The 13690-nt window shown below is 43.9% G+C and overlaps 1 protein-coding gene and 1 long non-coding RNA gene across 2 annotated transcripts in view; one reads left to right on the top strand and one right to left on the bottom strand.

Annotated features, from left to right (window-relative positions):
* The window catches only part of LOC110260327 (uncharacterized), a 55170-nt gene that overhangs the window by 2159 nt on the left and 39321 nt on the right, over positions 1 to 13690 (bottom strand). The window lies entirely within an intron of this gene.
* H4C14 (H4 clustered histone 14) lies at positions 4869 to 5260 on the top strand. The gene has a single exon (XM_021089930.2). It carries the CDS (start codon positions 4895 to 4897, stop codon positions 5204 to 5206), a length of 312 nt encoding a protein of 103 aa, XP_020945589.1. The 5' UTR covers positions 4869 to 4894; the 3' UTR covers positions 5207 to 5260.

Below are 13690 nucleotides of genomic sequence, written 5' to 3'. Positions count from 1 at the left end.
TGAGCACTGAAATTATTTATTACCAAGGGGCAAAAATTAGGCATGAGAAGCTTAAATTTTACCATAGGAAATAAGCAGGAAAAGAAGATGTTAGTAAGTGAATTATTAGACATAATATGTTTTGTAGGGGCGTGTGTTTGTTTTTAATACAAAAGTAATTAACTGAATGAATTTATTTGTATTATTATTATTATTATTTGCTTTTTAGGGCCGCATCTGTGGCATATTCCCATATGCCAGGCTCGAGGTCAAATCGGAGCTGCAGCTGCTGGCCTACCCCTCAGCCACAGCAATGTGGGATCCCAGCCACATTTTCGACCTACACCAAAGCTCCTGGCAACACCAGATCCTTAACTTAACCCACTGAATGAGGCCAGGGATCGAACCCAAATCCTCATGGATACTAGTTGGGTTTGTAACCCACTGAGCCACAGCGGAAACTCCTGAACTTAATTAAAATGTATGTTCCAGGAAGACAGTTTGTGTTTAGCTTTTGACTTGAAGTACCCCCACTTTGAGACTGGATCTTTGGTTTATGGGTTAGTCAGGCCATGTGCCTGCTTCCCTTTCATTCTGAGTCGCCTGCAGCTATGGACCAAATTAAGAAGCCACAGGACTTTGAAGTTGTTTTCTTATCTCATTCTGAGCTAAACTCATTCCTTTCAACATCCTGTTCATTGGATAAAAACTTGCCCCTTAGTACCTGTCCTAATGCTACTGTTTGTACTATACAGTGAAGGGCAGGGGCGAGGAAGAAAATTTTTCCTTGACCCACTTAGGGTCCCTGAGTGGGTCTGAAAATTGAACCAACAAAGGCAGATTAACAGGGGAAAAAGGCATATACATTTATTTAAGTTTTACATGGCACAGGAACATTCATAAGGAAATGAAGATTTGCAGAAACAGGCCTGAGTATATTTATGCTAGATTTGATCAAGGGTGGACAGTTGTATAGAAATATGGTAGGTTAATGAGTCTGAGGTAAGTGTAGTAAACTGGGGAAACAGCAAGACCTGTGTGTTAGGATTCTTCTGTGTGTTCCTTTGTTTTAGAGATAACGATGCTCCTTTCCTCTGGGTATAGGGAGAGCACCTCCCACCAGAAGGTTTTATGACCTGTTTCAGGGGAGAAAGTTGGGGGAAGGTCACAGTGAGCTTCCTGCTTGTGTCACTTTCTCAAAATTTCTTTACTTTAAAATATTCAATATGCGAGGTGTCATATTTTGGGGTGGCAGGTCTTTTATCCTATCAGTGGCAGTGTGTACCACCCCTAAAATATGCCACTTTCATATAAGGATTATTCTGAGCTAAAAGCACTTGGCAAACAGCAGATGCAAGAAAGGCACTCTGACCTTAAAACAGGAGATAAAACCCCTATATGGAAGAAGTCTTCCCTATTCCAGGAGGGTATACCAGGATGGGGAGCCGAAGCCATGAGAAATTCTATAGACACAAAGCTTATTAAACTAACCCATAACTTCCTCGTTACTTTTCTACTTAGTTAACTCCCCTAGTTAATTCCACCTAGTTAACTGCCCTAGCCCAAGCCCCATTGTCTTATCACATCCCCAGAATTTGTTGCTTTTTGTTTAAAAGGTATATGTAAGCTCCAGGACTATCCACCTCTTCATTTTCCTTCTGAAGACCCTCGTATACACACAAAAATACTTAAATTTGTATGCTTTTTTCCTTTTGACTAGACTTATGTCAGTTTAATTCTCAGGCCCAGTCACAGAATCTAAGAGGTAGAAGAAAGTTTTCCATCTGCTACAAGTTTATACAATATCCAGCTTTCCAATGTGATGCATCCCTGTGGACTATAGTAGGTTCAAGTAATATGTTCCACACAGTACACGTTGTTTCATTAACCATCCTCATGGGATTTAAGGTACACATTGTAGAAATTTAAAGGGATGTACACATGTATAATTTTATTTATTTGTAATAGAAACAAATTGGACTTTTTAAAAAATGTTCAGGCCACAGATGTTAGCATGGTACTTAATACTTGTGGTGTATGGAGGAAATTAGAACAGAATGTTCGCAACTCAACTGACATATAGCCTGTCTGCAAAAGAAGTTTTTTTCCAACCATATTTTCTACTTCAACATTCATTTAACTTTTGTAATCAACAGTATACATATATTATACCCTTTAACACACACAGCGGCATGTAAATTGCTCTCTCAATCTGAATTTACTATTAATGTGGAAAGGGAGCGTTTATTTTGGGGAGAATTTTATTTAGGTAATGAGTTATTAGGCCCCTCAGAGAAGGATGAAGTTTTGAAAAAGAAGTTTGTAGGCATTGCTTCTGTCTAGGGTCCTGTTCTCTCTGACACAAAAACCCATCACTTCTCTCGGCCTTGGCTTGTGGTTGTCTTGTTTTGCAATTTGGTTGTGTCTTTCTTACCTACTAGTGTTTAAAAGCAGTCAAATGTAGGCACTGTTCATTCTATAAACAATTTTTGAGCTTATGTTAGACATTGAATATGTCAATTTATGAAGAAAAATAGAAATCACTGCCAAGCAGTCAAGGGTGGGGGGGATATGTAAGATGCCAAAGAGTTATGAAACAATGTGACAGAGTCTGTAAGAGTTGCTAAAAGGTCAGAAAAGTTTGTTTCTCTATCTGGAGGCAGCCAAGGGAGAAGAAGATATCACAGGAAAGGAAAAACAATTTTCCCTCTTTCATCTTGAGTTCTTAGCTGAGACCCCTGTAATAAAAGACAGATTAACAAGAGAAAAACAAACAGAAGTTTATTAACATGTATACACCTGGAGATATCCAGGGAAAAATTAGTAACTCCTCAAAATGGCTTAGACTTAAATACTATCTTAATAGGGAAAAGGGAGGGGTCATGGAGGCCTCCCAGGGAGAGTAAGTGACTTTTAGGAAAGATGAATGGGCTCTTGGAATAGATGGGAGGTATGACAGTTTGTGACAAAATTTGTCTGAGTTTAGTCTCGACTTCTAGTCTCCTCTTCTGAGACAGGAGTCAAACTTCCCTGGTTGATGAAACTCCCTGGGGAGGGGATTTCTGTCAGTTGAGTTCCTTTCTGAGGATCTGTCTTTGGGCAGATAAGGGGAAATCAAGGAACGTTTGTCCCTGAATTTGCTACTTTTCAAGGTACTGTGGCTCAAAATAATCATTATGCCAAACCAGCATATTTTGAGGTGGCATGTCCTGAACTCTTACAAGTCATATTTTGGGGTGGCCTATGCTGTTACCCTTCAACATCTGTTGCGAATTCCAGGGTGTTGACCTTAAGCATGTTATGCACGGTAGCAACATTCGATGAGCAGAGAGAACACGGGAGGGAGAGGAGAATGTATTCCCTCAGACCCCACAAAAGTCCTATCTTGGAGATTTTAAGTTTAAACATTTTGATTTTTGGAGATTTTGAGTTTAAAATGACTAAAGAATGACCAGGTGGATCTACATGTCTGGACCCTATGAGCCTGGATAAAGATAGTGATTTAGCATATAAATATATAAAAATATGAATATAGCATATAGTTATATATAGCATATAGTTTTATAAAGTAGAACTAAAGGAGAGATAAAAAAGGCAGATTTTAAAAAATAATAAGCATTAAAACATAGTTTAATAATAAACGTAAAAAGCATGTTTTTTTCTGATGCAGAAACTACATCTCCTGTAATCTTCTACAGAAGGCTCTGGTAATGAAAATGCTATTAATAAGGACCCCAGTCAATTTCACAAGGCGTTTCTGGTAATGACTCTCAATCTGGAGCAGATGTCCTCTTGTGCAACCCAATTCAGCAAACATGTGGGGCCTCAGTGGGGACCCAACTTGGGCACCGAATTCTGGATGAAAACAAGGGTTGAATTTAGAAGGTCTGTAGAAGCAGAGGTACATAATATTTTGTCTCTGTATGTATTGCTTCCCTCAGCAGAGCTTTGAAAAACAATGAGTGCATTGGATTCACTGACATCCATGAGAAGGCTTGACGGTATAGTGAGACCACTTTACCTAGGATCTGATTTCTCCTGGGTGAAGTGAAATTCCATGTCTCCTACCAACAAAACAGAGATGAGTCTCAGGAATTATGGCGCTCCCCCCCCCCCAAATACACAATCTAGGTGCCCCTGCTCTCGAGATCGCCTCCTGGGTCTGGCAGTCTTACTATGGGAACTGCGTTAGTTGCAGTGTTATGTAACCTTAGTTCTGAAGACTGGGATCCTTGTGTCAGGATTAGACCCCGCGCTGGCGCTCTTTTCTTCCCATTTCTGGGTTTCCTTTGCTTTTCTTACCCTCTTGAGACACTAACGCATTTCTTAGGCTAAATTGAATGCCTTTAGGGAGCCCACAGATGAAGAGAGAGACGGGGCGGGGGTGGGGGGGAGAGGAAAACAGAGGTGGAATCCGGAAGCTTGGATTCTAATTCTCCCGCGGATTCTGGCAAATCGACTTTTTACGAGTCTGAGGGGAGGAGGGGCAAAATAGGGGAAGGCGATTAAGCGGTAAAAACTACTACAACGTATAAAATAAATAAGCTGCAAGGATATATTGTACAGCCCAAGAAATGTATTCATTATTTTATAACTTTAAATGGAATCTAATCTATAAAAATATTGAATCGCTGTTGCACACCTGAAACTCATATGAAACCGTTAATCAACCATATTTCAAAAATGATTAATTAATAAATAAAAGGTGCATGTCTGTTAGCGGGCGCTGTGCAGGGTGGAGAGGGAGAGAGGGAAACAGCAGAAACAACGAAAGGTTGAGCGGGCGGGGACAAATGAGACGCCTTCCCGCCCGCGCGCTTTCGGCTTTCAGCTTTCAATCAGGTCCGCCACTCTTGTATATCAGGCGAAAAGCCATCCTCAGCCGTCCCAAAGTTGTCTGCAGACCACATCAGCCATGTCCGGGAGAGGAAAGGGCGGTAAGGGCTTGGGCAAGGGCGGTGCTAAGCGCCACCGCAAGGTCTTGAGAGACAACATCCAAGGCATCACCAAGCCCGCCATTCGGCGCCTTGCTCGGCGAGGGGGAGTCAAGCGGATTTCCGGCCTCATTTACGAGGAAACCCGAGGTGTGTTGAAGGTGTTCCTAGAGAACGTCATTCGGGACGCAGTGACCTACACGGAGCACGCCAAGCGCAAGACCGTCACCGCCATGGACGTGGTGTACGCCCTCAAGAGGCAGGGACGCACCCTGTATGGCTTCGGGGGCTAAGCTGCTAGTTCTGCTACGTGAGACAATCTCAAAGGCCCTTTTTAGGGCCAACCACACAGTCCTCAGAAGAGCTGAGCGCTTGCCTAAAAAGCATAGGGAGCTTTGCAATTGGGAGCTGGCTAGTCTGGGGTCAGAAATGTGTAGGAGACAGGTGCTAAGAGCTCTGGGAACCCGAGTTATTTATTAACCAGAGCTGTTTTTCACTTGTCTGCCTCAATTTTAATCACTGGGAAAGCCTATCATGCTCCAGACTTAAAAGAAAACTTGTTAGGACCTGTTGTAGCTTAGAATAAGGCCCACAGAAATATACCCAATCATAAAATAGAACAATTTAATTTTAGACAAGCCAAAAGCAAATTCTATGTCAGCGTTGTTTTAGGTTGTTCTCTATACTGCCACTTTTCTTTTTCTTAAAGGCTGCAGCCGTGGTATATGGAAGTTCCTGGGCCAGGGATCAGACCCAGGCATTCAGGTTCTTAACCCATGGCCACAGTGGGAACTCCTATGCTGCCACATCTAAATTTACCTGATTTTGATTGAAACATAGGTGCATACTTGCAGTCCTTAAACCTAGTTATGGTTTTGTAAGTAAAAGATTTTTTTTGAATTGTATTTTTAGTGTTCTAGGCTTATGATTTTACACAGCTACACTTGGCTTGTATGTAGCCAAGGAAAAATTCTAGAGAAGAAATTGTTAGCTTCCAAAAGATAATCCAGCTATTGCTTTACCGGTCTCCGCACTTCCATGTGGAGTGTACCCACCACATTTTCTCTACCCACTTTTCCAGTGATGAATGTTTACTGTTTCCAATGTCCCATCATACTTTTCATGTTCCCTGATAGACCTGTGTGAGAATTTCTTTTGGATTTAAGTGCCCAGAAGCACAGTTGCAGGTTCCTGTGATGTGTAACTTTAATTGACCTAAGTACCAGGCTATTCTGAAGAATGGCTGCCCTAGGCCACATCCCACCAGCCAGGCACCAGCCACGTAAACCACCATTACCACCAACACTTAGCATTATTCAGCTTTCTATGGTTGGCCAGAGTATTCAGTATAAAGTGATATCCCATTATTGTTTTAATTTGCCTTTCTCTGATTGCTAGTATTTATATGCATTTCTACAAATATATGTTCTTTTTCTTCCATGTATATGTGTGTGTGTGTGCACATGTGCGTGCGGGAGCGTTTTTATCTCTAGGGCCACACCCACGGCATATGGAGGTTCGCAGGCTTGGGGTCGAATTGGAGCCGTAGCTGCCAGCCTACACCACAGCCACAGCAATGGGGGATCCAAGCCAAATCTGTGAACTACACCCCAGCCTACGGTAATGCTGGATCCTTAACCCACTGAGCAAGGCCAGAGATGGAACCTGAGTCCTTATGGATACTAGTTGGGTTGGTTAACCACTGAGTCACGAAGGGAACTCTTTTTTTTTTTTTTTTTTTTTTTGGCTTCCTCTTTTATAATCCTTTCCTCTACACTGTTTACAGAGTAAAATCCATCCATCCACTCCCTCCCCAGTTTGGCATTCAAGCCCCTCAATGACCTGGCCTTAAAGTCTCATCACTGAAAAATTATTTCCCATTCCTAGAATTGGTCCAGCCTGTAGACTGTCCACCAGTCACAATTCTCTTTTTCTTTTTTCTGGTTCCCTGCCCCACCCCAAGTTCTCCTACAAGAAGTCCTTTTTGAGTCTCTCAGTTAGAACTGACCTCTTCCTCTGAATTTCCAGCTAACTCATTTGCACCTTTCTCTGCCACCCACCGCAGAATGCCTTCATTATAGAGCATGTCTTCTCACAGAGCCCAAAGACCTGGTTCCCATTTCTGCAAACTCATATACACACCTCCAGCTATGAAGAGTTGCCAGGCTTCTTGTTGAACAAAACAGTAAGACTTTTTTTGGCCACACCTGTGACATACCAAAGTTCCCAGGCCAGAGGAGTTCCCACTGTGGCTCAGTGGTTAACGAATCCGACTAGGAACCATGAGGTTGCAGGTTTGATCCCTGGCCTCACTCAGAGGGTTAAGCATCCGGCATTGCTGTGAGCTGTGGTGTAGGTTGCAGATGAGGCTCGGATCCCGAGTTGCTGTGCCTCTGGTGTAGGCTGGCAGCTATAGCTTGGATTAGACCCCTAGCCTGGGAACCTCCATATGCTACGGGAGCAGCCCTAGAAATGGCAAAAAGACAAAAAACAGAAAAACAAAATGAAAAAGAAGTTCCCAGGCCAAGGACAGAATCCACACCACAGCAGTGACAATGCCAGATCCTTTAACTGCTAGACCACCAGGGAACTCCTGCAAGAATTTTTGAGAGGTGATCTCACTTTTTTTGGTTATGTCTCTATTGCAGTGGTTTTCAGTTGCAGATTGCAGCCCATGAGCAGGTGGTAAAATCAACTTAGAGAATGGGAGCCAGTATCTTTTATTAATGAAACAGAATAGGATTCAAAATAACAAAGTGCGTTCCAAGCAAAAAAAAAAAAAAAGAAAGATCCTTTTGTATAACTTGCTTTAATTTTTAGGTATGTGCGACTGTGCAGCAGATAGTAATATAAAGTTATATCTTACTATATTTTGGAGTGATCAGAAATCAGAGCTACTGTATCTCTAGATGTAATTATTTTTGTGTATTATTTTCTTCTGAAACAATGAATCTAATACAAGAAGAAAAGCAAAACAGGCTCAAGTTCCACATCTGCTGTCTTCTGTGTGACCCACATTCCAAGTTATCTGTCCCTCACCAGCTTTGGTTTCTTCAAATATTCAACAGAAAATTTAAAAGCCCTTCCTCCTGTCCAGGGATATTGTGAGTTTGAATGAGAGGAGGTGACTGAAAGATGAACCAGAAGCCATCTAGGAATCTGGGTATTCTTACTGCCTGGGCCATACAGTCTAGAAGCTGGCTGTGTGTTGAAAATTATTCACTAATGTGTGTGTGTGATTCTTGTTTTCCATGACATGATTGTAATTAAGGCTTACATCAATTCACATTATTGTCACTAATATTTACATCATTAATATTAATGATGCTACTAATGTTGATTTATGACCATATGTAGGGCTCTGTTCTAAGCACTTTGTGTGGGCTATATTATCTCTTTCTATCCTCATGGCATTCCTGGGGTGGGTACAATTATGATCCTGGTTTACACATGAGGAAATGGAGATCCCAGTCTTTTCTCTTTGGAACCTTTTCCTGGATAAGGGTCAGGAGCCTGCCCTACCTGCTAAGGGGTGTCAGGCCTCAGCCCCAGTTCACTGCAGTGAGGCCCATAGATTTCTGCCAACCCCTTTCCTCTACCATCCTTCCTCCCCTTCCTGTCTCTCCTTATATACATTTCACTCTCTGCTCCTGATCACATCCCAGGTCCACACACCAAAAACCAAAAAAATCCTGTCAGGAGGCTTGTCCGAATCTGATATCTTGTGGATATAAAAACAGACACTCCTTCCCAGATCTGCATTCAGGAACAGACTGGGGGTGCTGGTGAGAATGTAGCTCAGTGAACTCTTCTCTCAGTCCCTGTTACCAGAAGCAGATTGTCTGGGACTGTGGCCATTCATGGCTAAGGGGCACCTGGGCTTTCCAAACACCCTGCCCACAGGCAGTGTCCTGCTCCTGTGTTCCAGGACCCCCCCCCCCAAAGACCTTGGAAGGTCTTCTCAGAGGTCCAATCCAGGTCTGCTCTTGATCTATAACTTCAAAGACCCCAGGAATAGGGGGCATCCTGTGCTCAACTCCCTCATATATGGCAAAGAGTAGAAGGTCAGGAGAATTAGATCCCTCATCAAGCATTTCCTGATCACCTATGTTGTGCCAGGCAAAGAACAAAGATAAATCTTCACCCTGAGGAAAGATGCCAGCCTAATGCTGAAGGTAGGGAATAGGAAGAGGTGTGAGGATAGGATGGGAGAGAGGTGGGGGGGGGGCACAAAGATATAAGGGTAAAGAGGAGAAAGGAAAGGGAAGGCCACCACATAAGGCTGAATCTTGAAGAATGAACAGGGATTCTCAAGGCTGCAAAAAAAAAAAAAAAAAAAGGGAGGAGGATCTGAAGACAAGAAATGAAACGTGTGAAGACATCATATCCTTGGGAACTGCTGATGTTCTGAGGAGCCAGAATGTACTTGTTCAGCCAGCAGAGTGCTAGAAACCTGGGGAGGATCTGGGAAGTATCAGGAACTAGTTGCATATTAAGATGATGTTATTAGGCTTTTTAAATTTAATAACTATTAATAGAGTAACTGAAAGTAATTGAATACTTATTCTGGACCAGATACTCTGCTAGGTACTTTATGGGAAGTGTCACTTTTAACATTTCCAACAACACTATTAGCAAGATACTGTCGTCTCCATTTTACAAATGGAAAGAACGAGGCCTACAGAGACTTTCTTGTTGAAGTCAAACCTGTGACTATGGGCAAGACCAGGGTTCCAGTTCAGGTTTGCCTAACTCAAGAGTCCCTACCAGTTATTAACCTCCACTGCTGTGGATGCTATGCAAAGGAAGGTGAACTTTACTATGAAGGGCATGAGAAGGAGGTGGAACATTTTTTGAGAGTGACAGACTCAAAAAAATGCATTGAAAGTGACAGCTCTCACACAGGGTGGACACTTAGTGGCAAGGTAGAGTCAAGGCTGAATATTTAATTCTCTAGAACAGAGCTGGTGAGGGTGTCAGTTAAGAGAGACCATAGATGGATGGAGAGAGGGTGACAGACTTGAAAGTCAGACAGTAAGTTAGAAAACATTGGTGACTTGTGAAATTTGGACACATGATAAGAGAAAGGAACTGTCGGAGTTCCCGTCGTGGCGCAGTGGTTAACGAATCCGACTAGGAACCATGAGGTGGCGGGTTCGGTCCCTGCCCTTGCTCAGTGGGTTAACGATCCGGCGTTGCCGTGAGCTGTGGTGTAGGTTGCAGGCGCGGCTCGGATCCCGCGTTGCTGTGGCTCTCTGGCGTAGGCCAGTGGCTACAGCTCCGATGAGACCCCTAGCCTGGGAACCTCCATATGCCGTGGGAGTGGCCCAAAGAAATAGCAAAAAAAAAAAAAAAAAAAAAAGAGAAAGGAACTGTGGACCTGAACAGATGAGGAAAAAGGGGTGAAGGTGTCTTCCAAGTAAGATGGGGAATATGGAAGGAAAAAAAGAACTTTGGAAGCAAGACAATACAATTGTGGAAATAGTGAACTGAGTTTGAAGTGCCTATTATCCATCCTGAAGGACCTGGCCATCAGAAAGTTAGAGATATTGGTGTAGAGGACAGGATAGTGGTCTCAGCAGGAGATATCAATATGAGAACACTTGGCAGAGAGCAGATACATGGAAAGTAGGAATTCATGATCTCACTTGAGTCTCAAGGAGAAAAAAAAAAAAAAAGCCAAGGCCAGCATGGATGAAACCGAGAACACTGACGGAACCCGGCAGAGGAGAAGAAATGAGACTCCTGAGATGAGGACCTGGAAGGATGATCATGAGAGTGTGTGAACCCAAAGCCCAAGTCTTCTTCCAAGGAACCAAAGGTAGTGTCAACGGGACCAGAATACCAGTTTCTCTCTACACATGCACACACACCTGTCCCCCACTATCCTAACCAAGGCAGAATTAAACCCAAACAAAGACTGTGTTTGTTTTTCCAAGGCTGAACCTGAAGTATAGGGAAGTGCCCCAGTCAGGGGTAAATCAGAGCTGCAGCAGCCGGCCTAGGCCACTGTCACTGCAATACTGTGACCTATACTGCAGCTTACAGCAACGCTGCATTCTTAAGAGACAATGATAGGTCCTTAACCTGCTGAGCCACAACAAGAACCCACAAAGACTGTTTTTCTTTTTTTTTGTTGTTGGTGTTGTTGCTATTTCTTGGGCCGCTCCCGCGGCATATGGAGGTTCCCAGGCTAGGGGTCGAATCAGAGCTGTAGCCACCGGCCTACGCCAGAGCCACAGCAACGCGGGATCCGAGCCGCGCCTGCAACCTACACCACAGCTCACGGCAACGCGGATCGTTAACCCACTGAGCAAGGGCAGGGACCGAACCCGCCACCTCATGGTTCCTAGTCGGATTTGTTAACCACTGCGCCACAAAGGGAACTCCTGTTTTTCTATTCTTAAAAATCCCAGGGGTTTGGAGTAGACTTTCCTTGCAATTATTCTAGCCGTGTAGAAGCTAATGACTAGAGGAAAAGCATTTATTTACCTTGTCCTTATTCTTTAACTCTCTCCTCTGAGAGTAGGGAATGATTTAAGTACAGAAATGATTAAATGATAAAACACTCATTTTAAACTGTACTCTGATATCAATGAACTCAGTTTATACCAGTCTCTCAAACAAATAAAAAGATTTGAAAGGATGCTGTGAGGGTAGGCCTTTCTTTATACTGACAGGAAGACAAAATTTTATTCTACTCCTGACTGGATATCGAAAATGCCACTAAATTAATTTCCCTTGCATGCGATTAATAATGAAAGACTTCCTTGATGTTAAGGGTGTCCTAATTGGTAAAATAAAGCAGTGTGATATCAGAGGCAGGCCGAGGATGTGGAGCACTGACACCTGACACAGACATTGAAGTTTCCAGAGTCTGTTCAACTGTTCCTGGACCTGAGATCATGAACAAGTCACTTACTCACCTGAGAACTTCAAGCTGTACCTCAGAAAGCCCTATGTCTGTATGTCCCCTAAAATTTTACCAGGAAGATGGATGAGATAGCAGGTGTAAATATAATGCCACCCCCCTTAAGTCTCTACTTCTTAACTCAGAAGAGTACAGACCCAGGCTGAATCCATCCTGCAGTGGGGGACTAAGCAGGTAATAACGGTCTGGGCAGAGCCCTGGGAGGCATGCTCTGGAAATTGCTGTGACTGCTGGCTGAAGCAGAAACATGTGGCAAACTGTAGCAGGAGGGCCACAGTCTATATACTGCTCTCCCCATTTCTCGCACATCTCAAAAGAGGCAACAGGAGCTTAAAAAAAAAAAAAAAAAAAAATTGGAGTCCAGTTGTGGCTCAGCAGTTCAGCAGGTTAAGGGCTCCATGTTGCCTCTGTGAAGATGTGGGTTCATTCAGGCCTTGCTCAGTGCATTAAGGATCCCACATTGCTGCAGCTGCCGCTCGAATTCAACTCCTACATGTGGCAGTAAGAAAGAAAAACAAAACTAAGTATCCTTCCTTTTCCCTATGTCCTCTGTGAATTCTCACTCATCAGTTAATGCTTTTCACCTGCCACTGTACCAAGACAAAACAGAAAACAAGTTAGCTTCTTCCAAGTTTAAGAAGGTTAAGAAGAGTTGTCACCTAAGATCTGTACAGCTTTGTATCTGAACTTGTGGAGATGGGCTCTGCAAGACCCTGTCTTCACTCTGAGCCCACTAGAGGCCCTGCACTTCCCAAATGTACAAAAATCATCTCTAAGGCCTCCTTCAGAGGGAAACTTCATCTCCTCAAAAGAGGACCATGTTCTGCCTGTTTGATCTCCCAGAACTCAGAGCCCCACTTTTGTCCTTTCACCGAGTAATCCAAAACCTGAGGACAGACTTCCCACATGACTGAAAAAAACGTATTAACAAGATACTACCAACTATTGACAGAGAACCCAGATACAATTGAAGCGTTTAGAAATTACTTCAGGGAGGTGAGACTCACTCAGTGAAATGGAACAGAAAAACAGCCAGTTTAAGGCCCAGCTCACAAAAATAGACCTAAGGTCTGGACAGCACCCTGCTAGCCACTCCGACTTTTTTTTTTTTTTTTTTTGCCATTTCTTGGGCTGCTCTTGGGGCATATGGAGGTTCCCAGGCTAGGGGTCCAAGCAGAGCTGTAGCCACCAGCCTATGCCAGAGCCACAGCAACGCGGGATCCAAGCCGCGTCTGGGATCTACACTACAGCTCACGGCGAGTCCGCTAACCCATTGAGCAAGGCCAGGGATCGAACCTGTAACCTCATGGTTCCTAGTCGGATTCGTTAACCAAGGAGCCACGACAGGAACTCTGCCATTCCGACTTTTGATGAGAAGCAGAGTGGAGGTTCCCCTCATGGTCCTGTGATAACAAACCGGACTAGTATTCAAGAGGACGAGGGTTGGATCCGAGGCCTTGCTCAGTGGTTTAAGGATTCAGCCTTGCCCTGAGCTGCCGTGTAGGTCTCACAAGAGGCTGTAATCTAGCGTTGCTACAGCTGCGGTATAGGCCAGGAGCTAGAGGTCCGATTTGACATCTAGCCTGGGAACTTCCAGGTGCTGAGGATGCAGGCATAAAGACAAAAGGAGAGGGGGGGAAAGCAGAGGGTGGTAGGGAGGACCCAAATCACAAACCCTTGAAAGGCAGGACTGCCTGGTTTTACCCGACAGAAACGAGGACGGATGGACAGACGGACGGAGGTGGCCATTTCCCTCCCGAGCCAGAGAAACACACCGGGTTAGCGTGGGTGTGGGGGGAGTGATGACGCACCCATACTCGCGCGGCTCCCAGCTGCGTAAAAGGCC

This window comes from Sus scrofa, chromosome 4 (assembly GCF_054392235.1).
Source record: "Sus scrofa isolate SSC_HxYL_T2T_F1_AM1 chromosome 4, Sscrofa_HxYL_maternal_Yorkshire_Landrace_v2.0, whole genome shotgun sequence".
NCBI lineage: Eukaryota > Metazoa > Chordata > Mammalia > Artiodactyla > Suidae > Sus > Sus scrofa.
Note: the sequence above shows the minus strand (reverse complement) of the source record. Positions and strands in the feature narration are given on the sequence as shown.